General features: G+C 37.0%; 1 protein-coding gene across 5 annotated transcripts; it reads right to left on the reverse strand.

The window, feature by feature from the left end:
• Window positions 1-1,296: 1,296 nt before the first annotated feature.
• LOC140922256 (HMG box-containing protein 1-like) lies at window positions 1,297-25,644 on the reverse strand. 5 transcript variants are annotated; one of them, XM_073372255.1, is made up of 10 exons: window positions 25,477-25,644; window positions 10,092-10,140; window positions 9,283-9,466; window positions 6,282-6,466; window positions 5,482-5,739; window positions 4,827-5,080; window positions 4,338-4,392; window positions 3,901-4,079; window positions 3,074-3,215; window positions 1,297-1,628 (listed from the first exon to the last, which is right to left on the reverse strand). In XM_073372255.1, exons 3-10 carry the CDS (start codon window positions 9,428-9,430, stop codon window positions 1,596-1,598), a joined length of 1,254 nt encoding a protein of 417 aa, XP_073228356.1. In that variant the 5' UTR covers window positions 9,431-9,466; window positions 10,092-10,140; window positions 25,477-25,644; the 3' UTR covers window positions 1,297-1,595. The 5 variants fall into 5 exon arrangements, with proteins under 5 accessions (XP_073228356.1, XP_073228355.1, XP_073228357.1 ...); XM_073372254.1 differs by lacking the exon at window positions 25,477-25,644 and adding an exon at window positions 24,554-24,802; XM_073372256.1 differs by lacking the exon at window positions 25,477-25,644 and adding an exon at window positions 19,494-19,664.
• Window positions 25,645-25,663: the final 19 nt, after the last annotated feature.

A 25,663-nucleotide genomic window follows, 5' to 3' on the forward strand; every position in this document is an offset into this window, starting at 1 on the left:
ATTACAATCAATTTCTTAATGAAATCTGAACTATGTTTAGAGTGATAAAAATAGAATGCTTAAAACACAGAGCGGCGACATATTGTTTTCTAGAATGGCCACAACTCTGGATTTTGACCCCAAACAAATCATTCCGCTCACGAACTGTATACTGGAGTGAAACACAGTACAATTTGTAAGGAATTTAACTTTTCACTTAACAAGTGAAGTCATATAATGAATTGAACAATGTTCTTGTGTTTACTTTAAAACGTCATTCCGTAGCAAAACGCAAAAAAGGTAAAAAATGGCGGAAAATGTTTGTCGTCGTTTTCGAAACCAAAAGTTATTAACTTCCGCAAAACTGATTAATATTCTTTGTATTGTTTAAGGCGAATTATCCTTATTACGTCCTGAAGTATAATATTGCGCTCTTGCAGTTCTACTTCCAGGTGTAATATGAATTTATATCAAGAAGAAAAAAATAGTGAAAATTATTTGCTATTATTGCGCATCTTTTCATCATTTCAAGACTGAATAACTGAGGGACGGCTGGCTACCTTTATCATCTGTTTTGATCTTTGTACCATTGTTTGCTTGCGCAATTTTGATCGTGACAAATTAGCATGAGTTTGTGTTTACTACGTGGACAGTCATAATACAGTTCCTCGCACGCAATATTAACATAAATTTAAAGGAAAACAAGGGATCAATGCCAGACTACCATGCCCACCCGACTAACAGTGTTGTATGGTGAGAATTAAGAGTTTCTGCCAATCTATTTGAGTTGTAATTTATCTCTGGATTTATAGATCAATAACCGATCTTTATTAGCGCTTGAATTGACAATGAAAGCTACAGGCGAATGACCCGTGTAACCCTCCCTTGTAGACTGACTGCTAATGGATTCATTAATTTAGAAATCATTGTTCAAAAATATTTACCTATTCTGAGTAGATGAGTTCAACAGTTCAAGCATTCTCAATACACTCTTTTCATTTTATAAGAATATGTTTTACAAGAATATTGAGGCTGAAATTTGCGAAATTTCAAGAATATCTTAAGAATAAATCCAAGGCTGAGATTTTGAAAAGACCTTGCGACTTTTAAAGACTATCAGTGTTGCTTGTTTGGACTTCAAGTCACTTGTTTAGTAGTTTTTGAAGGCTGAAGTGTTCTATTTCAGCCTTTGTTTTCCATGCTGGAAAGGTTGTTATCGTATAGTAGATAAGCTACATCACTTTTTTTTTCTTAGATTGTGGTTTTTCGGAAAAGGGAATGACTTAAAAAGATACAAAGAATCAAAGACACGCGATACATTCTTTAGAGCCTTTGCTTTTACTTTAAGTTGCTGCAATTCACATGTTTAACTAATAACTTATTTTTCGTTCTTCTATAGAAATCATTACCCAAATAAAAGCATTTCACAACTAAGTTAAACTATTTACACCTTAGAATGCCATTAAATACGCCATACATAGTATGACTTGCATCATTTTCTCATACGAAAAAACAAAATACAGTTGGGCTAGCGAAAATATACAATATAATATATTACAAAACATCTAGGAAAAAATATATATTATCATCTAAAGATCAAAAAAGAAAGCACTCCTTTATGGCCGTCGGTAACTTATCTTGGATGACCCCTGAAAGAAAAACAAAAAAGCTAAAGGCAAAAAGATTTAACACATATCCACATCATTGTAGGTTTATTAAAGGCTTCTTCAAACGTCTGGTTATTTGATAAATTGATTAATTAATTATCATAATCAATTACATAATTGGTTTGAGGAGAGAAAAAGTCCTCTAAAGAAAGGTAAGGCAAAGGGATTCAATAGAAAGATTTATTTATATCAAGATTAGGGTAGGTTCTTTATATGCTAAATCACACGTCTGGTTATTCAATAAATTAATAAATTAATCAATTAATTAATTTATACTACTACATGAGAAATTTCTGCAATTTGATTGGCTCAGAGCAGTGGTATTTCAGCTTAATTGAAATACCTACATGTGAAAATTACAAACCGTTTGTGGGTAGTAGTATAAACAAATAATAGCATGATTTGTTGGTAATATTTTGCATATTAAATACCACGAGTGATATTTCAAAATTGTCTCAAATTTATATAACAATTTCGAAATATCACTCGTGGTGTTTATGCCAAATATCACTACTAATCATGCTATTACCTATACTAATTTGTTGAGGGAGAGGAGGGACGAAAGCACAAGTCAAAAGTTCTCTAAAGAAAAGTAAGGCAAAGAGAGTCAATAGAAAGATTTATTTATATCTGTTCAAGATTACGGTAGGTTTATTTGCTAATTAAATCACACGTCTGGTTATTTAATAAATTGATTATTTTATAATTATAATTATTATTCATTCAAAATATTTTCCCGATTCTGATTGGCTAAAAGTACACGTTTAATTCACCATAACCAGTTACTGATGACCAAATTTGGAAGAATTTTGTGTTTAACGAGGAAATGACGTCGAAAATGCAGCGTTTTCACTGGTTAAGGCACCGTTAACCGCGAAGACCTGGGGACGAGGTTGAGTTGTTTTGATTGTGAACTTGAAAAATGGTGGACATTTCACTCGTTTCAAGAGTAAGAACTAGGCGAAAAATAGCTAAAAACATGGCAAGAACAGCAAGAAGACAACTCGAAGGACGACATCTGCTATTTAGAGGATATTTGCGGAGCTGGACAAACCTAAACGTGCACTATCGAAGATAAACTTAACATCGATGGATCGATGGAGGTAAGCATGTTTTAGCCATGTTTTTAATCTAGGAATTATTTTGAATGAATAATAAAACAATTATTGAGTTCGGCTTTCGTATCATATGAAGAATTATGGAGATCTCGGAGGGTGTTATCCGCCTCGGCCTACGGCCTCGACGGATAACACCCTCCTCGATCTCCATAATTCTTCATAAGATACTCAGCCTTATTCATTAATTGTTAATTGATTTTGGGGGGGAGGGAAGGGGCGAGGGCACAAGGCAAATGTCCTCTAGCAACTTGGTCTCAGTTTTAGTTGGTGCCTACAAATCCTATACTAATGGAATTGAACGCCAGTTACCTCCGAGTTTCGTTTCCTTTTCCAGCAGTCTGGATTAACTCTTTTGTGTTCATCTGCCAAGAGCTTTGCTTGTATCACATATTCTTTGCGATCTTCTTGCTTCATTGCTTTCCACTTGTCACCAAGGATCACACTAATTGCTCTGATAAAAGAGTTTACACTTCAGGTTTTTACACAATGTCAAAAGTATAACCAAGCCACCCCAGATTTCTTTATTTAATTTTCTTTTTTTATTTTTCGTCTTTTTAACATATTATCGATGTCGTTATTAGTATATTATTATCATTATCATTATAATTATCATTATTATAGGTCTATCATTTCGTTATGCAAGATATGTTGCAGAGTATCGGGTCACAGCCTGTGACCTAGGATACTCCGTGTCATTTGTTCTGTCCTTAATATGATTAAGTATGCAGCGCACCAGTGAGGTCCTCGCGATAAACGTTCCATGCAATGTGGCATTCCCAACTGTCTCAGCCACCCTCCAAATCCTCTCGATACTGCTCCCAGTACACCAACTACTATTGGGATGACTTAAACTGATGGACAACTACAAATTCGTTTGATCTCGTATTTCAAGTCAAAGTAAACGGTGTTTGGCCAGGAGGTCTTTCCAGTTGTCCAGTTACCCAAAATGTAAACCAATTTTGGAAAACTTTACTTTCAGTCAGATTTCTCACTGGAGCAATAATAATAATAATAATAATAATAATAATAATAATAATAATAATAATAATAATAATAATAATAATAATAATGACAGTAGGATATGATAATTGTTTTGTTAAAGAGACCTTGGGATTTGCGCCCACCAAATTTCTTACCTGTTGTCTTTTCCAGGATGGGCTTGAGTGATTTCCACTCGAAAGCGCTTGGCAAATAGCATGAAGGCATTCATAGGTCTCTTAGAGAACTGTTGCATGCTGCTTCTTTTCATTATGCTTCCGGGACATCGTGACTCAGAGAGAAGCTTGCTTCGGCGATGTCTGTGCTCTTGTTTATCCTTTTATATTTGAAATAAATTTAAAACCTAACATTGGTACCAAAATTGTCTCAAATGCTGTAGTCACGAGGTGTCAGGTTGAAAGAAGGGTACTATAGAGAACCTTAAGGATAAAACTTGGCATAAAATGTCATGAAAGATATTTTGCGTTCCTTGAGAACACAAAGAAATAAACTTATCATGTACATGTATTCGCTAAATGTGGGTGTATTATGGCCCTTGCGTTAACCCTCACCAAAACTTAAAAGACTTACATACCTTGGCCATACAGCTCAGCGTCAGTGCAGCGGTTGACATCGCGGTGAACTCAGACCTGAAAATAAGTTGTGATTGATCAGTTTCGTGACATCCATCTCGTAAACTTCCCAGTTCAGAAACTGCTATAGGGAGAATGGGTGCGAGCTTTGGGCACAGTGACTTCTAGGATCCTTCGGGTGGACAAGACAAGCGTTAGTTATGATTGGTCGATGGTCTTCAAGGCAACTATTAACCAATCATAAGTAACGCTTGCCCACCCAAATGATCCCAGAAATCGTAGCGCCCACAGCTTGTACCAGGAGCCCATAATGGGCCCAATTATGGGCTCCTGGCTTGTACCCATTCCCCTACTAGTTTCTCGAATAGGGAAGACATGCCAAGACGGGCAAGAACGTTATTCTATACTACACAAAGAGAGGAAATAAGACAATACTGTAAGACATAAGGTATATTTGAAAGGGGAATTGCGTTTCGGGTGCCAGTACTTACGAGGTTTTGTCGGTATCCCACTGCGTCCCACTAAGGTATCCGACAATATCCCGACCATACGGCAACATACAAACATCACCGCATTCAAGCGGCTGACAGCTTATTCCGTGGTGTAACTCGCTTGAGCAAGGATTGAGTGACGCCCAAAATTCCCCATCTTTCCCTTTAACGTAGAATGGATGGTCGGTGGTTATCTCAGCCTGTAGGCTCGTCTGCTCGTTGTTGCACGATTGGAAAGATACAATAAACTCATCCTGAAAATAAAGCAAATGAAAAGGAACAACTCGGTGATTTTTCTGCACAATTGACCATAATGTTAATGTGATATTGAGACACGTAACACAATAACCATTTTACGGGTTAAATTCGAGTTCTTGAAGGAAATAATTAGAAGTACAGGGGTGGATCCAGAAAATTCAGAAAGCGGCGGACGCTTACCAGCTACATAGATACTATTTATTTTACTTAGAAGTCTTCAAACATAATAAAAAATTTGACAGACAAAGGGGCGGCAACGGTCCCCTCAGCCAACCCCTAAATCCGCCCATGATAGTGTAGCACTTCAAAATTCACTACTGAAGACACTTCCCACTAGCTTTTTTACGAAATGAAAACATTTTTTTTTACAAAATTCCAATAAAAAAAGACAACATACGCTGTTTTCGTCATGTCTTCTGCTAATCCTTTCCATACCGACCACCCGAAGTCCATGTTGGAAGAGATCCTCGGATATTCCCTCCACCCCAATGTCATCTACGGTTTTCCAGGTCCATCCGTCTTCATCTGGGAAATTTATCCGGGTCGCGGCCAAAAAGCATCGCCATTTCGCCGCAGACAAGGCTTGCAATAGTGTCTGCGTTGGAGAATCTGGGATGTACTGTGAGACACATGGCCATTCTCTGGGTTGAAAATCCTAGCAAGATGATGGTAAGAAATGAGTAACGGGCTCTGAAGCTGGCTTACTAGAGGATTTACGGTGCCCCTCCGGGGTGCTTGACGGAGCGATTGGCGAAAGTGGCACTTACGACTTGTAAGACATTTGCTCAATCTTCCCTTCTTCCCATCTACCCCCTAGTCATTTTCATTATATTTTATTCAGTTTACAGAAACGTACTTTAGCCCGTATGATCTTTGCGAAAATGGTACTATCGACTAATATAATAGTTATTCACTGTTATTTGAGCATAGTCCCCAGTATCAAAGGGAATGAAAAGCTAGATTACTAAAAATCACTGATTTCCTATTTACTTTAAATAAGCATACTTAAGTTATTCTTTGCGCAAATGAGTCTGTCAATAAATATCAGAGTTGCACACTCTTTATAAGGAAAACTTCTCAGTATCCAAGAGAAGAAATGTACGACCAAAAATATTCCTCAGAATTCACTGCGTTTGTGCTAAATTTCAACACAGCTACTTAATGAAGACGACATACCATTTGCTTTGGGTTTGTTACCTGAGGATGGGAAATATCGCCATCGCTGCACCTGACATCCATGCTTTCACCGCTGACCTCTTGCACTAATGGGCTCTGAGGACTTGTGGCAATGACAGCAAATTCTTTGAGCAGGTTGACCTCTGGAGACAAGTCCAAAGCAGGAGGAATAGACCGAGGTTTGTTTTGCATTCCTCTCGGTTTTTCTGCGTAGAAAACAAAAATTCGACACCATTAAGAAGCTGTTTATATTAATTCCCCTTCTTTGTATCCCGCATGATAAACAGGTCGGATGCTTAATCCCTTAAGAAATGTCGAACAAGACGAAATCAGAGATCCAAGAATGTGTCTATAAATTTGATAGACATACAAATATTTTGACAAAACACCACAATAATGAACGTGTCGAGAACTAAGTAAAAAAGATCAAGATGAACAAATGCAGCAACATTTTCTCTCTTTTCTTTCATTCTATTTTGTTATAATAACTATTCTTTTTTCCATTTGTCACTGTGTTGCTAAAAACTCTGAGATGGGATTGAGACAAGTTGTGCAAAAAGTGTTGTGTTGTGTAGAAAGTGCCTTTAAGTCTGAAGTAAACAAAGGAATAAAATAGTAAAGATCTCTGCATGTAGAGACATATCAGGGATTTGCAAACAAATCTTTCTCAATCGTGTTTTTTTAACTGAAAGCCTTGAGTCCTAAGCGGCCAAAGTCATCGAATATAATCGTAGTCGATCTGCTAGCGAGTACGCGCCAGGAGAAGTGGAGCTCGAGAAAAAGGTGAAAGTTTTCATCTCAGGGAAATTCTTTTCCTGAACGGACGTAGGGATCTTCTCACCTATTGTAATTTCGGGAAGCGTACTAATACTTTGTTAGAAAACAGAGGCACTTCTTAATTAATAAATTCACTCCAACCATTACTTTCGCAAAACTCAGCTAAGTTGGTAAACTGGGTGAAATTTAGTGCTAAAGAACACTATCGCATGATAAGGAGGACGGGGTCACCCCTGCGTCCAGTGACTCAATTAAAAGCTTAATAAACTCTTCTCTACTTGACTTTACATTTACAACATTTGTGAGCTGGAATAATCACACTCAAAGACGGCCTTTAGATACTTTTAAGTGCCTTTAAGTCAGCTGTCAAAAGACTGAATTATATTAAATGATTCTTTCCGGATAGCAAAGTTCAACAATGGCGAGGCTATTAACGGAGAGGGAGAGAGAGAACAAAACAAACAAACAAAAAAGAAAGAAAGAAGGAAAGACAATAAAAACAAATGAGTAACATTCTTTCAGAAACTGACCGTGTCATTGGTAAGTTGTCTCAAGCTTAAATAAGGTTATGAATTTTAAGCTAAAAATCATACTCATGGCGTTCATCTTCTTCTCGGAAGATTGTTGAATTTAGTATTACCAACTGTTTATTCCTTTTCATTGTTTTTTTTTTTCTTCCTAATGGGGATTACAGATTGGAAACAACACCAACAAAAGCCAAAAAAAATTGAACCATTAGTTCGAGCTTTTTTGAACGAGTTCCTTTTCAAAGCGAACAAAAACCCAAAAGGCGCGTGACAGATAAATGGGCACTGGATGACAAAAAGAAACATCCCTCACAGCCACCACTAAATTGTCTGGCCCGGGCATATTCATCATCTGTGGGTTAATAAATACGATAAACACCATCTGAATCACCAAAACTCATAAGAAATGAAATAACAGGGAAATTCCCCTTAAAGCTTGGCTAAAGATTAACCACAGCACATCTCAACACTTGGCATGAGACTATCGCTGTAGGGATCCTAAACTTGGCAAGCTCACCAATGGCCTTTGAAAGAAATGTTTGTGGGCCGGTACTTTCGCTTCACGAGTAGATATAGTTTGAACTAGACCTTACGATCTGATAACCAAAAATAGCCATTTTATCACCTAAAAATATCAAGCGTAGTCCTCCAAGGAGCGCGGAAACATGAGTAATTCCTTTTATTGCACAATTGAGGGCGTGTTCAAAATTTCCTTGAGTTGTTTACATGGCTCACTAACAAAATATTTGGAGGAGAAAGATGAAAATCTTTTTTGTACTTACTGCTCTCAAAGTTGATTGTGACTAGTTTTTTATTGAATTTTATAATTGTGATTAAACAATAGAAAAGAGAGCCAACGGACTCGTCGAAATACAATCTAATACAATGATTAAAAAAGAGGCAAAACAAAAGAAAACTAAAAAAAACACAGGACAACAAAAAAGCAGCGTTTGATTTATACTAGCGCTGGAGGGACAATTCTGAGACACTTTGCAAGTGCTTTTTTTTATTACTATTATTATATTTTTTTTGTTTGGCACTTTGTCTCGTCACTGATAGATCTTATCAGCTGAAGTCTCGGTCTAGAAGGGAGTGACATCTCTGGTATCTTTTAAAATCTAAAGGTGTGAAAACATGTTCAAAAGTATTGTTTGGGAAATCTTAGTCACCAAAAACTGGTCATCACGAAATTGAAGCAAACTACCTCATTCGAAGCTTTAGGAATATGACCGAAAAGCAACAAACGCAAGGCAGAATACCTTGATGATTTATATATCTAGATCTTGATAAACTTATAAGCCATTTAAAATATCACTAGTTAACAATTATAAACTGTATCATGACTTAACCATTATTTTACTGAATTGATGACAAGCGAACTAACCGCAGTTATGAAAGAGACACTGATCAGCTGTCTGCTGTGTGCGATAAGGATCCGCCCTTATCAGGCGGATGAGAAGTCGAACTAGGAACAAACTGGCGGCAGGTTATACCGTTAGAAAGTAAGCTTGAGAATTGGCAGCTATAAAAAGCTGTACCTGCAGTTTTAGTTTTCTTAGTTTTGATCGAGGCACTTTACGAACTGTAGCTTAGTGTATGCTCTGGGTTTATCAGTGACAATCGCTGGTGTAAGGACACTACCTTTGCTGAGATCAAAGTATAAAAAACCCGGCTTGTTATGCTTAAAAACAAAGAGCTGCCGAAAATGTTTTTTGTACCTTCTGCACATTCAGTCTCCATCTTGATTTTCTCATCAATGTGAACCTTATCCAAATGGTATTTCAAACCATTAGAACTCTTGAACGACTTGGGGCAGCTCCTGCACTTGTGGGGCTTGTTGTGTCTTTCCCTTCGAAAAGGCTGCATTTTGACAGACGCCTATGGATGAAACAGGCCTTTCTTCTAAAACAAAAAGAAAAAAATACGTAGGCAGTAAGTACAATGGACTGTTTTCTTTACAACAGCTCCATAGGTGTCAGCGTGAAGACTAGTTTGAGTTGTTTGTGGGCACGCGATTATATTGGGGAATGTATGGAAATGGGGCGTGTTTAAACTGGCCCCCAATTTTTGACCTAAAATTGATTCAACAATTAATTTCTATTTTCTCGTTGTAGTCACGAGAAAATTTCATGTTCTCCGTCTAACCCATTACCTCCCTGATACAGGGGGCTAAAGTTCGAACAATGCCATAAGAAGGCAATGGTTTGCTGTTTACTGTTGAAAGCACACTTCCGAATTTTAATGACAAACTGACGTTGGAAGTCATGATGATGGCCAGTGGTTAGAATTATTCAGCAGGATAGTGTCACCTAGACTCGACGTTTTTCACACACAGTCTAACCAAGTTGTAGATAACGAAATTACACAAAGAAAAAACTATATAAAAAAAATAAAAAATAAAAAAAAACAAAGGTACTGCCCGATGACTTCTATTTGATAAGTCACAGGTTCCATCCATGCTGCCAAAGTGATTCATTGTAAGTGATTAGATAAACAATGTTAAAGACAGTATAGCTCAAGGACTTACAAAATGATGTCACACTCAAGGGTTCTACGCCCAAACTTAATAGCTGGATCTATACCAAGAGAATATCACATGAAATTAGTATTCAAATACTTTTTAAGGAAACACGTAAGCTTAATAAATTTTTGCCCTCCTACTGATTCGCTTAAGCAGCCTCCCTGTGCAGTAAAGCTAACAGTTGGCACAGGAAACTTACCCGGAATATCTTCCGTTAAAATGGCAACATCTATGCATGGACCTATATGCTACATAGTTTCAATTTCTGCATCTTAAAATATTATTTAAAAACATATATAAAGGGAGTTGTACTGACATAGATTATTTATGGAGGAAATATTGAAAAACCTACAATAAATCTCAAATAATTTAGGGGAAAAATTAGGAAGACGCTCTTCATTTCAGTCCAAGAACTTGGTTCACAATGCGAAGTCAAAAACGTCAGAACGGGAACTACCGTTTTCGACAGCAAGATATTTCTCCATTTCAAAATAGAAGATGTGTTTTGTTTAAGTCAAACACGTCAATACATAAAAAAAAAGAAGTCGGTATTTTTTTTTTTTTTTTTTTTTTTTGGAGTTAAGCTGTTTGAAAGTACGTTGTTCAAACTAGATCCACCATAACTAAACTTATTTATTGAGCTCACAGGCTTTGAAGAGCTAATCAGCTAACATTTCAGCTCTTTACTCAAAGGTCGGAGCCACCTGTCTTAACAAAAACAAGTCTTAGAAAAAAATACTGACGCTTCACTTTTGCTCTGACAGCTCAAATCTTGTCATGCAAGCAAGCCATCTACCAGTTCGATAATGCTTGATGACTACAAATGCCAACTCTGTATGAATGTCATATTAAAGGGCTTCATGTCCAAGCTCAAAATATTAGATAAAACTTGAAAACCACAATACAGCATGTTGCAGTTAGAGTGCTGCTAAATGCCCCCTTTTTTTAATTCAGTCAAGTAGGATTCAGAGATTTCAGTCAAACATATGCACCCACAGGTCACGCAAAGTGTAATGACTAGAAGTTTGCCTAAACGAGTTTTAATAGTTCGTGATTTTTAAAAATGTTTCAGTAGACGTCTTCATTTTCTGCAAACCGAATAAGTCATTACAATTTGGTCAAACATTTAATTGGTAAAAGCCCCAGTAATTCGTTTTTATTTGGTAATAATTTCTCTTTGGTAAAATTTATTTGTTACATCTTCATAGAAAAAGGACAATGCCGTCGTTTTCGAAAAAAACATTGGGATTTCTAAAACATTTACACATTCTATTCTTGTCTCTGTCAAGGGAAAAGACTGGCAAATTTAAGGGGGTAGAAACACATTCCACTTCAGTACAGATCGTAAATGATACTACCTCAAACACATAAGTTGTGATTTTTTATTATAATTGTCGCAGCCAATAGCTTAAAACCCACCTACAGTGCATTTAATTGTAGCTTGCTATCTCAATCAGTAATACCTTGAGAATCTTGACTGCAATCACGTAGATTGTAAGTCGTTCACGTGAATTGCCTCTTTCACGTGACTTGGTTGAGACTACATTAAAAAATACAGGTTCCCACTAGTGAGACGTTCCACGTTGCACCCAAGATCATAAGATTTTTCTGCTGATATTCAGTTGAGCGAAAACCCTTTAATGTCAAATGCAAGCGTGTAAGGGCCTCTATAAGTGTCCATACACGTTCTTTCATTTTCAAATAAAAATTTAGAAGTTTAAAGCTTCCAAATCTGTGTGCGTTCCCTTAGGCCTTAGCAAACTAATTTGACTGACAATACTTTGACCTCAAACTTTTAAAGACGCTGTATAAAGTTATTATAGGATAAAATACTACCCTTTACAGTAACAACCCGCAAGTAGGAGCTAGAACTAGCCAATTAGACCCTCTCCATACAAGACCCTGTTTAGTCCAAAATTTCAGACAGTTTCTGACTTTCTAATGAACTGACAAATTTCAATTGCTGGTTCAGTAAAATTCTAAGAATAAACAGGAGTGTTTAACCTGTATCCAAAAAATATCACAAAAGCTGTTAATATTAAAAATAATCACCGCCATGACTGCGTTTTCCAACTTCAGTCGACCAACCGAAGTCAGTTTCAGTCGTTTTTTAGTATATTACTCAACTGACACACACCCATTTGCGTTTTTTGTCGTCAAAATCTTAGATATCCAAGGGTCAGACCCAGCATTTCAGGCACGTAAATGTTCGTCTAATTGTCAAAAATGGTCAAAAATGGCGTCCACCTTGCTTCGAGAAGAACTATGATCACTAACGGAAGAGTTTCTTCAGACTAGCTGAAAAAGTGAACCAGAACATGCGTTCACCACTGTTAGTTTGTCCAGTTATTAAGAAAGTGAAAGCTGTAGATTTAATCGCGTAGCTTATTGTCAAAAAATCCATAAAATAGCTTGGATGGGGACACCATTTCCGAGTTCGAGATGGGGAGGATTTTAGAGAGGCCCCTACCGTCACACGCGGAACATCCAAGCAACTTTTTTTGAAATTCTTAGCGAAAAGACAGATAGAAATCCTATTAAAATTTCACACCTAAAGTTTTAGACGGTGCATGCAAAACCTATTCTTAAAGGGTGATTCGACTGTCAAACAGGTCTGTCACAAACAAACATTTATGGCCATGTATTAAAAACTGCCTGACGGAAGGGCAGCCAAAAAAAGGTTTGATGGGCAATATCATCCATATGTTATACAGTCAAGTATTGTCTACACCAACACTCTGTATCCGCGGCGTGTATTCCCGATTCAACTAAAGTTAAGACTTGTTTGCGTGAACTTATATTTATATCAATATTTTCAGCCATCTAAAATCCACAGAACAGATGACAGTCAGAAGGGGCATTGCTTAATGTTCTATTCTGAAAATTGAAATATTGACAGGAAGTGCAAGATTACACAAGCTAACTGTGTCCATAGTAGACAAGATTTATTCTATGAACAATCCAGTGCTCATAAGTCAAAAAAGGCAATGCCCGTTTAAGTTTCTTGAAATGGTAATTCTCTGCCTCATCGTTTCATCTAAGATCGTTTCATATAACTATGATCAGGCATTTCGAGCAGACAACAATTTCTTAGATATATGGAAAGGCAGACTAGGACACGTATATCAATTTTGTTTGTTCTTTCTATACTATATTATTTGATATATATATATTTAAAGTTTTGTATAATGTGGCAGATTATCAAAAGACATCATGACTCACCCTTTTCGAGCTTTAATTCATACACTACCTTGATTTTGTGAGCTGGAATCAAATATCATTTCTCTCCACGGGAGTCAAAAACAACGGAGAAAGTCCACTTATCTGATAAACAAAACGGTGGACTAAAAATTCACTGTTGATTTTAGAACTGGTTTAATTTGGGTTTATATCTTCTAGTTGAGAAACCGAGGAGACCAAGACCTGTAAAGAGCCGCACAGATCAAATTCCGATCAAGAGATCATTATCCTCGGTGGCATGATGGCCAACGCTGTGTTCCGAAATTTGTGACAATTATAAATAATAAATGAATACCTTAGAGTGTAAACAATACAAATTCGACAAAAGTACCAGCTTTCAAATTGGACAATATTAAAGATATAACATATAGCAATTTACCGTGAAACTTAACCCCCGAAGATCAGACTGAGGTTTTATTTGAATGGTCTGCCAAAAAATGGACCATGTTCGTAGAATACCCCTTAACACTTAACGAGAAACGAATAACTATAAACAGAATTTCCTATCTCCATTTTTTAACAAACTGTTCACCATTATAAAAAAAAACTACTTTCTACTTTTGCTTGGGATGCTTCCCAGAAATGGTCTATGGCTGGCTAATGTCACAAGGAAAATACCCATCGACCCTACTATACATTTCCAACGCCAAGTGACTAGCTAGGTGGAATTGACAAACATTCCTGTTTACGGCTACATTCCAACTACCTATACAGAACATATTCTAAGTTTTATAAATCTTAATACAGATAGGATTTGCTTAGATCTCTCCAGGACGATGAAGTGATCAACTAGCTGGACCCCTTTGAAGGTCATGATCAGCCTCCTTTCAAAACATCATCCCTTCAGTCTCGTGGATCTGCCATTTTTTTAAAGACCTTTTTATTTTGGGTCGGTTTGCCAAATGATGAAGAACATGGTGTAAGTTTAAAATGCACATAAACGAACATTTTTTCGTATTATTTCAGCTTTAGAATAATGAACCCTGCTATAAAGCCCAGGGAACAGCCAAAAGTTGCACGCATAGAATAAACTGTTGATCATACATATTGCTTAGTCATTTTCATGTACGGCCCTTCATGAAAGAATAATGTGACAATCGGAACTGACAATGCATTTTCTCGTTCTGAATATTACTTATTGCTTCAAAAGGACAAAAGCAAGAGTGGCTATTACAGCAAACAGGATATTTACATAAGGTAGTATGACAGACGTCAGTAAGCTCCCCAAAGCTTCAAGGGAATGTCACAGAATTCTCTCAGCATTTTTACTCTGCTTCATCTGGGATAAAAAGTCACATTTGCAGAATATTGACTAAGCGTGGCTTAATAACTGTGACACAATTGCTTTAACATCCAACACATTATAATGCAGAGAAGTGAGATCGCAAAAAATCAAGGTAGAGAAAGGAAGAACAAATAAAGGCAAGCAATGAAGCTTTTCAGAAAAAAATAAATGAACAAAAGATTGAGGTGTCATACTCGACCGTACAAAAAGGAACGCCCTTTACTTTGTGTTATAACAAATTGTGAGGCTTTGAGCTTCTCAATCACTCTCACCAAAGCAGATTTGGGGTGAGGACTTTTCAATTCTGTTTTCTTCACACGCGATTTGCACATGAAAAAAGTAATGAATCATGCACTCAAAAAATCGATTTGGTTCCCCAAGTATAGCAATGAAATTATAATTCCAAAAATGTTCTTACACATCAGAGAACTAAAACAAAGGGAGCAGCTTATTTTGACAAGCTTGACGGGGGAAAACACTCTTTGACTTAATTCACTTCAAAACGGTGAAGTGCGTCCATGAAAGCAACTAGAGTCTGTCGAGATTGAGGCGTACATAAACGATAACATTCTTTTTAACTTTCCAAATGTAACCGTTCAATTTCAAGAAGTGTAAAAAGGCACACCAATTTCAGATTTTTAAATACAGCACTATAATGTGGCTTTACTGAACTGATGTGCTGAACTGATCCACCTTTCCTTGCCAGACAACTATACTCATTCCGAAACTGGCATTTTGAACCTAGGTCTTGCAAGGAATGTACACAAGAAGAAATCATATCACAGCTAGGGACAAATGCCTGCCATCAGATGAAATGTTCTTGCCTGGGGGAGTGGGGAAGTGGAGTGTTCTTCCAATACTATAACGTTTGCTATTGCACTGAAAAGTTCGATGGAGAGACTTCTCTGCGGAATTTCCAGACTGAATTGTATTGCAAGCTTCCTAAACATTTGAGCTCAAATAGAGCCACAAAGATGAACAGGGGCACCCAACGAGAATATAGTTCAAAACCACTTAAACATAGCATTGTTAAACGTATTTTAGTATTTAAACGGTAGATATAGGCATATTTTTATCCCCTAAAAATTTTTCATCTGTTCGGATTTCCTAGCTGAAAGTCTAGTGATCCGAAAATTATAGGGATTAAAACTTACCTTTTCGAAAATTTCAGCCAGAAAAAAGGCTCCCGAAAATTCTAGGTGACCTTTTAAGGGTAAAAATCCGTTAAAAATGGGCAATTATACCGTTTTTTAGATATTCGAAATCCTAGGAGAGGCAGGAAAGCAAGAAATTGTACAACAAATGTTCCGAAAATTCTAGATCTCAAATCGTCTTCCGAACAGATATTTTCCGAAAATTGTCGTTGGGTGCCCCTGGATGAACTCAAAATGCTTCCATGCGACCATCTTTTGTCTTCTTATCATTTTCGGTCATAAAAATAACTCCAAAGCCATTAAAGACCAGCTAAAGCCTACCTTTAAAATGCCTCGACGACATCTAAGCGTGAGCGATCTTAACCTTACTCATGGTTGCTTAATGAAGGCAAACATACAAACTCTTCAATGCTCCACCGAAACGTTGCTTATTTCAGATGTGATGAAATAGCAATGTTTGCCCACGAAATAGATTTAGCCTTATTCAGAAGGTTTGATTCAATAATTTTTCAGAAACGGCTAGTGAATAACGCTCTATAAAAACATACTGCAAGTTTGAGAATAACCATCACCTATCACACAACTGAGTGATATATACATTTGTTAAAAGCCACAAATTGCTCAATCGATTAAGAATTATGAAGGCCGACTCCGATGAAATGATAATCGCTATAATATCCTAGATGAATTTTATTTTCTTATTTTCATCCTTCAGCTAAAAAAAAAAAAAAAAAAAACATAACAAAGCAACCGATCGAGGGACAGGAACATCAGAAGGGTGTTGTTTCTTGCCACGAGATTTTCACATGGAAAATGATCAGACATCGGAAAATGTATCCAGTAAGCATAGTCAAAACAAAAAAAAATGATAATGATAAAAACAGGAAAAAGTTAATTTAATTAAAAAATGAGGAACTAAAATCTCAGAAAAATGAAAAAAACAAACAAATAAACTTTAAAACAATTAAGGAAATCTTACTTAGAAAATCACAACTATGATGCCTCAAGAGCAAATGCTCCTCGGTTGCCATTGAAAATGAGACACTTTTTTATTCAAATGGTGTCAGACTCAAAATGCCCACACACCGAGGAATTTTTTTCCTGTTTAGTTCGGCTCGAGGATCTAAAACTAACCGTGCCAATGAAAAGGGAGCGGTTAGTTTTGAAGTGATTGATGAACACAGATTGAAGCCGTGGAGTTGAAGCGCTTTTGCATGCAAATAGAATTAACTTCGAATTGTTCAACCGTGGGAAGGAAGAATACGCTCTTTCAGTGGACAAAAAAAACTCACGAGAGAAGGATGACGTTGTACTTGAAGATTTAAGCGGGACCTCTGAGAGTTTCCCGACGAAATTGTCAATAATTACCGAAGAAAAGACGGTTAATCAAGGTGGCAGCACTCCACTTGCAAAGGAATGATATGGAAGACGAGGGTAATTTTTCGTTTTTTTTTTCCCATTATGGGAAGGGCGAGATTTGAAGATAGGAGTTTAGGTTTGTCAAAAAAAAGATCTAAAACCTCGATGGTACAACAAATCGCTATTTGATGAAGTCTTGTTTCATAACGCGGAGCAGTATTCTCGCCCCAGTAATATTAAAATATACTGAAAAACAGCCTCGATACTATGATAACGAAACTCGCTTCGTTATAGCAATCAGATTTTGCCAGTGCCTTGCATGGCCCTTCAGGTAAGCTTTTTCAGAAATTAGATTCGCACTTTCCACGAGATTTACAAATGGAAACTCATCATCAGTCATCTTAGAAACATCAATTTATTTCTAAGAGCTTAACAGTGACATAATAAAATTAAAAAAAGAGGAAGGATTTCAAGAAGATAATGGGAAAATTGGAAATAAGGAAAATTTGGATATCATTTTTATCATTAAAGTCATGGTAGCAAATTCCACCAGGAGTCTATTAGTTCAAAAAGGATCAATAATCCCTGAAAACCTTCCATACAAAATTGGACCATGGAGATTTTTGCCTAAAACTCACCGAAAAGTCCATGTTTTAAGGCCATTTAACACCACATCCGTCTGTCAAGAAATTACAAGATCGAAATACCCTGTCTATAGTCGCCATCGGCTACTCAGCTGTAAACAGGCTCCACAAGAAATGATCAACGGGTTAATTCTGGAATGAATTGAAAGAGCTCTTGTAGCGTAAACTGTTAACTCTTAGAAACAACTCTTTTTGTAGCGGATTTGCTTCCTCTGCTTATTAGTTTTTTCAGAATCAAAATAAATGTAATATGTTTTATGATCCACTTCCCTGAAGCCTTTTATCGCTCCATGTAACGTAATCCAAGACAGGCTTGGTTTCTGGATTCCACAGCACGGATTCTGGATTCCTCATTCCAGTACAAAATTCCGGATTCTTGGTCAGTGGAAATTAGATTCCGGATTTCACCCTCAAGAGGGATACCGGATTCCTTTACCTGAATTCTGGATTTCCAAACCCAGGCTCTGGATTTTAAAAGCAAAAATTTCCTGGATTCCAGAATCCCTCATCTGATCCGGATACCCTTGCAAAGGGCGATATTTAATGGATGACTCACAGCACCCTGGGGGGCCTTTGCGTGCAAGACTGCTTGTGGTGCAGTTTAGAGTTGACTTTAATGAGCTAATGGGTCTATAAATGAGATGGACAGAAGAGATGGTCACTAAAAGAGAATTGTTACTTCCCATGAATTCCTGTGTCTCGAAGAGTCGGATTAAGTGAAACCGTAACTTGATACGGGGCCGACCGTTTTTCGACTTTATTCCAGAAAATGAAACAATTGTCAGAGTTTCTCCTCATTATTTAAAGCTCTGAGTGTTGGTCCGGCAGTAAAAAACGAACGTGGGCCCACCGATCGTAAGACAGACATACTCAACTAACTGAGGTATAATCAGAAAAGACGGTCCAGCCAGTCTTAATGACTGACAACCTATATATAATTCCCTAGAACAAGCAAATTTCAACTTAAGCAACTGTGAAAGGAACGAGACAATTATCTTAAACGTTCAGATACTGACATTCTTAGATTAACAAATATTAGTGTAAATAACATATCCTGCACAGACAGACCAAAAAGTTAATTTCGTCGATATCATTATGGCCGTCTCTTCAAGAAAGTGAAATTAAACTTTTAATCTCTTACCCTCCAAAAGAAATCTACTGATCACTCGATGCAGTGTTGCTTTGAAAAATAATTGACTGTCCAGAAGTCCATATAAGACGTGTTATATTCAGAAGAGGCTCTACCAGTTCATTAAATTCTTTTCATACTTGAGGTCTTAAAATTGTGCTAACGTTTGTAGTTTTAGTTTCGCCAGCACAGCTTTTCCGCTTTGCCTAATGATCGTTCGCCGGCAACGGTACGTTTGAACGACTTCACTGGTAAAGGATAACGATAAAGAATAATAAACAATTAATCGTGGTCGAAGAAAACGTGTAAATTCTGGCAAATAAATGTGAAATCTATCGCCCCATAACACGAGAGGTCGTCCCCATTTTATCTCCCGCAGGCGTTTACTTGCGTATGCACGATCGCGCAAATTGATATATCGAAGTGAATGATTTTAACAAAATAAAACTTATAGATGTTTGCGGGTCTGTAAAGTAGTCACATGCAAAATTCAGAGAGACACGGGAAATGACGACCGGCAGGCTGAAATGATTACACTGCAAAAAATCATTCAGACACTCGAGGAATTAAACGTTAAACGTTTTAAACCTTCCTAACCTCATATTTTGTGCTGCTTCCTTTTCGAATTTCTCCACGTTATTTTTCCCGGCCTGTTAAACGGGAGACGAGATTCAAAAGATATCAACATTCAGAAATTAAACGCATTGTTAAATTCAGCAATATCCAGGTCCTTGCAGGGGCCTGTCCGCTCCAGCCATTATAGGATAACTATAGAATTATCTTAAGTTTATGCAACGAACGCTATTGTTCCGAAAATAGACTTCCCATCGACACGCGCCAGTCAATACAATTAAAAATTAAGGATTCTAGAATACTTTCGATTAAACAGCAGTTTTGAACCAAATTCCCCTTCCATTCTGAAATTTTTTTAAAAAATTAGTTGACAACAACAACAAAAAATGGCATGAAAGGCTTTTATGAAGATTAATCTTTTTCCTGAGAAGAAAAACACTCAGACAAGTTTCCGGATTTGTGCTTTTCGAAAGTTATGTGTTGACAAGTTCAGTTACATCGAAAAGCGTGCACACTTAGAGCTATTGATCGAAGGACAAAATCCTTTGACTCAGCTATAAGGGATGGCACCTTGCATGGGACATATGAGTAGTTCAAAAGTTCTCAGGTGGAAGATTTTGCCGAAAAAAAAAAAACGCAAGCGCCTTAAAAGAACCAATCACTGATCATCGATACATTCTTATAGCTTTTAAAGGAACTCGTTCAATGAGTTTTAAGCTTTTGTTGTGTCTCGTTCCTGACTTAAATATTGCAAGTTAAAACGTGTTAGATACGCGTTTAAGAAAGCTCTTTAGTATTTCAAATGTTGTTAATAGTAAAAACGGAGTCAGCCAGTAATTCTTACAGTAACTGTATCTGTGCTGCGGGGATTTTTGATCTTGAAAAACTTACACATCTCCTGAGCATCCTTTGTTTTACAATAGGCAACTACTGATTTTAAAATATCGTGACGTGATGGTTGTGACTGCGATCAAAATTAAGCTGATCACAGCGATTTTCCTGCCAATCAAAACGGAAGAAAAATAAAACATGCAATGCTTTATTAGCTCGGAATCCTACAGCCAAGTTTGAAAGATAATAAAATCTTAAAACAAGAAAGACTCTGATCTCTCTATTTTCTGTTGTTTTTTATAGTCCCTAACTGGTATAAAAAAACATTTGATAAGGTTTGTTTTGTTTGACGAACTTTATTTCACCGCGGGTTATAAGTGCCATAGAAGAACCTGTGCGGACCCACAAACTTCCAGCAGTTAAATATGGGCAAAAAATAATATTTTGACTCGGTCGTTAAAACAAACAAGAAGGTATAACGTTTTCAGACATCTTGTGCCTCTATAGCTTATAAGAGTTTGCCCTTCGTACGCCCGGGTATATTGTACGTACAAAAATTGGCCAATTAAGTGGTTATTTTTTGTTTAATTAGTGCGAAGTAAAAGTTAACATGTTAAATGAGAAAGGAAAAACAAATCACACGGTGTCTTACACTCAAGTTGGATCCTATTTTGTTTGCGACAAAAACTTTTGATTTTCTCAACATTTTGTTTCCGAGGAGTTCGAGCTCGAACAGATGAAAATTTCAAGATCGCCGGCCGGCCGGCCGGCTAGCAAAAAAAAGAAAAAAAAGAAGGATGGACAAGGACAATAATTCCAATTAAAGCAGGACCTATATTTACCTGGCTAATTGTATGGTCAAGATAACTCTGATCTGAAAGAACTAAAAACAAACGAACAAACACACCAAAAAAACATTCTTTTATGCTTGTGCATGTTTAGTTTTTGTTCACTTGAAGGCATCAGGTGATATGAGTGAGATATTTTTCTTTTTTGATGGTGTTATTTTGTTTGTTTGTTTGTTTGTTTTTTTGCTAAACTGTTTACTTGTTTCCGTCTGTTTCTTGAAAGGTAGTCGAGCTTTCACGTTGTTTCAAAATGAACGCGTTTCTTTGAAACGGTAATGTTTTATAAAGTTAAGTTATTCAAACGGAGTTTAGCCCATGTTTAACAAAACCATTTCAGTTTGCCAATCGCTGTTATGTAAACACCGTTTATCGTGAACAATTTCATGAAAGCATATAGCGTAGACTGGAAAAGCATTTGTCTTTTTTTGGTGAAATAACTCACTAAGTGTCTAAGATTGTCCGCGGTCTAAATTAGATTTCGTTTAAGTAATAACCGACCCATTGTCTTTTAGCTGAGATCTTCGACGCAGCTAGCAAATTCTAAATGTTTCATCCTTTTTATCAACTTAAACGTAATGCCGGGAGAAGTTATGGTAAAAAATACTGAGTTTGTTTTCTTGACTCGAGGAAGTTAAAGTCCTAGTTTGGTTATAAGTGCACACAGTGTGAATCCCAAAAATTTAATTCCAGGACCAGATGTATTTTGTTAAACTGTATTTAAAACAAAATCAATAAATAAATATCAATACTTTAACAAATATTCTTTAGAAGACCAAATTAATCCACGAAGGACACTTTCAAAGTGACATCGTCTTCTTTGTTGCAGTCGACATTCAAACTACAAGTCAACGTCTATTTAAAACTACTGGTTAAGTTCCTCGTAAATTTATTTTTGTTCAAATTATTATATTTTTTTCTGTTAGTGAGCAAACACAAAAAAAGGAGTTATTCTCTCTAATACTCTCTTTCGAGTTATTCTCAGTAATATGGTCACACCTTAGTTCGACCCAACAGACTGAACTGAGTGTATTAAGATGGGTCCCAGACCTGCGAGTCATAAAAAAAAATTCTACGTCGGATTATTACTTATCTTATATCTATATATATAATAATTTGACTGCTCCTAAACAAATTGACAAAAAAGCAGAAAGAAGGATTGGTTATATATTGGCCGGAACACAGAAGAAGAAACTTAGATACTAGAAAGGCGGCATGTCTTAGATTTGAATGAGTACTTCATGCATAAACACCGTATAGACGACTCGTATGTTGCCTTAAAATTGAGGTGAAATAAAATGAACAATACAATGATAAATTTATGGCAGCTTTCTGTGACTAGGTGGCCTCGGTAGAAAACGCATTCAAATTTTGCTATCCCCAGTTTCTGAGACAGAACTTCTCAGCCCATGCTTGCTTGTTTCTACTAATTTTGCGTCTTGATGGTGCCCGTTAAGTCAAAGACCGCTTTATAACTCATTACACATGCTTCGAAGCACGTCAGGATCGATCATGACAACTGCAACACAACATGTTTATGAATCTGAATTATAAAAATCGCCCTTAATTATAAACCGACCTACTTTTGAAGCAAACATCAGTGGAATATACTGTCCGCCTGCTTGCAAACGGATTTGCATAAAAAGTCCATGACTAAATTCAAGATTCATGAATGATCAGGACAGGGCCAGCGGCTTTACCGCTATTCAGTTTGCTCCGAAAATTCAAAAGTTTTGTGTTAGTTCCGACCTTGGAACTGCCTCCTCTGTGAATAAATACAATACCCTATTGGTTTCTAATTTGGCCATCTAAATTCGTAAGTTTATAATAGTCTTAGATTGTAGACCGTCCTAATTACCCAGTAAGCGTTTTCAATCCCTCTATTAGCATTCAAAAGAAGCTAGAAGATATTAACGTTTGTTCTCTCGAAACTAGAAAATATATATATTTTCAAAAGCCAAGAAAATTCTTTCGGATCGACTTTTTTTGTAAATTATACTGAGTAGAAAAGAGCTGGTAAAGTAAACGGCGGCTCAAACAATCAGTTATGTGACGGAAATTAAGCACTCAAGATCAAGTGATCTAAAAAAGGCAATTTTTTTTTTATAACATACGCAAGGATCAAACGGATAGCTGCCTGTAAATATTGTAGCAGTATAACCTTCTTTGCAATTTTCGGGGAGTCAAGCGAGCACGCGAAAAATGATTTTTGTTGCCTGAAGAAGGATATATTTTATAATTATTACTATTTTTTACATAAAAGCGTAAAAGAGGAGAACACACAGTAAAGAAACCTGAATGTTCATTCAAAGCATGATTTCCATGAAATTATGACAATCACAAGCTCAGGAACATACCGCTATTACAAATTTGCCAAAGCAAGCCGAAAGTTTCAACCGTTCTCAACCGATTACTGTACTGGCGTGTTTTGCCGGAGGGGCCAACTTTAAAATAGGGAGAAAGAAATGCTGACCCGATGCTTATCATAACATTACAAGGCTAACTAGGACCTGGGAACTGGGGTCCTGAAAAAGATCGGAAGTGCACCTTAGTTCCCGCTACATTTGTAATCGAAAAATCCGTTAGAGTCTTATTCACTTAATTCTGAACACTTCGGACTAGTGTACCCGAGTCACTGGAAGTGTAGTCATTTGTACACTTTGCTTCAAACGTCGTATTTCTGCTATCAATTCACTCAAAGGAGGTAAACCGTTGCTATAACTTTCTTATCGCCATTATCGAAATCAATTGGTCTGAACATATACTCTCTTGCTATAAAATTACTTCTTCCAAAATGGCATAGTGTCACGTATTAAAATGGGCAAAGGTTAACTTTTACATTCCATCCCGCGATGGGTCCAGGATCGAAATCCGTGTTGGCGACTTAATTTAGTTGAATTGTTACCTTAACCACGGTTATGTAACATGTTTTGATTTGGCTCGATTTAAAACAAACCTTTGTTGAATGTTTTCTTAAAATTATTCCTTCAGTTTAAAAGAATTTAACATTATACGGCCTTTGCACGCGAGTCTCTGTGTCGAGTGGCTAAGCGCGTCGCATGACCGTTAAAAAGAGAGGCTCTTGAACCATTGGTGATTTGTTTTAGGTTTTTGAACCATCTCATACAATCATACATCAAAGATCGGCTATTTCTTGTTGGGTCAATCTGAAGATTCCTTGCTTTTCTGGCTTCTGATAAAGGCGTTGAAATTTAGCACCTATTTAAAAAATCCACAGTCATTTTTCCATCTCCGCTAGAGTCATCCCATGATCCATAAAACTAAAAGGTGAGCAAGTTTGTGACGAGAGTATATTTTGAATGAAATTGTTATTTTCCGCTTCATTATCAAACTATGAAAGAACCGATTGTTTTTAACACCACAACAATACACAATGGAAGAGCTCACCTGATGTGCCTACATGCATTAGCATCACAATATAGTCCGAGAGGACACATAGTACAGCAATTCTGTTATAAACACGGAGCCTTTCTCTCGCCATCGCCATGGAATGTTGTAAAACGCGAATAAAGTGCATTACAAAAACGCTTTACCGTTCTCTAACTCTATGTGACGGAATGTCTCTGGCCCTGAGCAAGTTAAGCAAATCATATGATATTGAAGCAAGAGAACGACTTGCTAAGACAGATTTTCGTTGCGGTTTAGTATTGTGTAAAGGAATGTCATTGAGTCATCATTTTTTTATCGCGGATCGATTAGCTGCAGGCCTCTGCAAGAAATCAATGCTCCAAAAACGCCCCCAAATGCAGCCTAATTTAGTCAATTCCGTGTCTTTTTAGCAAGAAAAGCTGTTGCAATTTCCAGGCGGTGCAACAGATAGAAAAGTTTAAAAAGTGCGTACATCATCGAGTTGACAACAGCAACTGAACGGCAGTGACCTCAAAAAATGAAAGGGGAATATTCTAGTCCCTTGCATCCTGGGGGAATCCCCGATGGTCATTTTGCCTTTCGAAAAAATTGCAAGGCAAAGAAACAAACAAATAAGTTCCATCAAATTCAAGAACACGAATCTTCAAACAAGCAACAACCGGCCGGTTACGTTGTTTATGAACTGGAACTATTGTACTATTGTTACTTTTCATTACAACCACAACTGTACTTTTAGCTGGCGCAGGCCTGCATCGTCCTTCTACATCGGAACGATCGAACACTCTATAAACATCTTTAAAAAGATTTGATTTTAAAACACAGTAGATGCACACCGAAGATGCTGCTTTCGAGGACAACTTATTGCAGTATTGCACCGTTTCGGTCAGATCTACCCTTCAAAATTTCGCCAAGCATAATTGAATGAAAATTTTCACACTTACCTCGAGCGTCTTTGCAAAGGTGTCACTCGGAAGTGCGATCGCAGGAACGATGCAAAATGAGTGCAAAATTGAGAGTTTTCGATCCGTTTCAGCTCCAAAATGCAGGAAAATTGCCCTTTTTGCGAGCGCCACCCGTGATCAGTGAAAATTCTTACTACGGACTGTAAAGAGACGCCATTGTCCTTTC

Source organism: Porites lutea, chromosome 13 (genome assembly GCF_958299795.1).
Source record: "Porites lutea chromosome 13, jaPorLute2.1, whole genome shotgun sequence".
NCBI classification, from domain to species: domain Eukaryota; kingdom Metazoa; phylum Cnidaria; class Anthozoa; order Scleractinia; family Poritidae; genus Porites; species Porites lutea.

Bases quoted from the DNA above. Each gene is read 5' to 3' on its own strand.
- LOC140922256 (XM_073372255.1), bottom strand. From the start codon at position 9,430: ATGCAGCCTTTTCGAAGGGAAAGACACAACAAGCCCCACAAGTGCAGG. The intron at 4,393-4,826 runs GTAAGTACTGGC...ACTTATTTTCAG, and splicing joins TGGGATACCGACAAAACCTC to GTCTGAGTTCACCGCGATGT. The intron at 3,216-3,900 runs GTAAGAAATTTG...CTCTTTTATCAG, and splicing joins CATCCTGGAAAAGACAACAG to AGCAATTAGTGTGATCCTTG.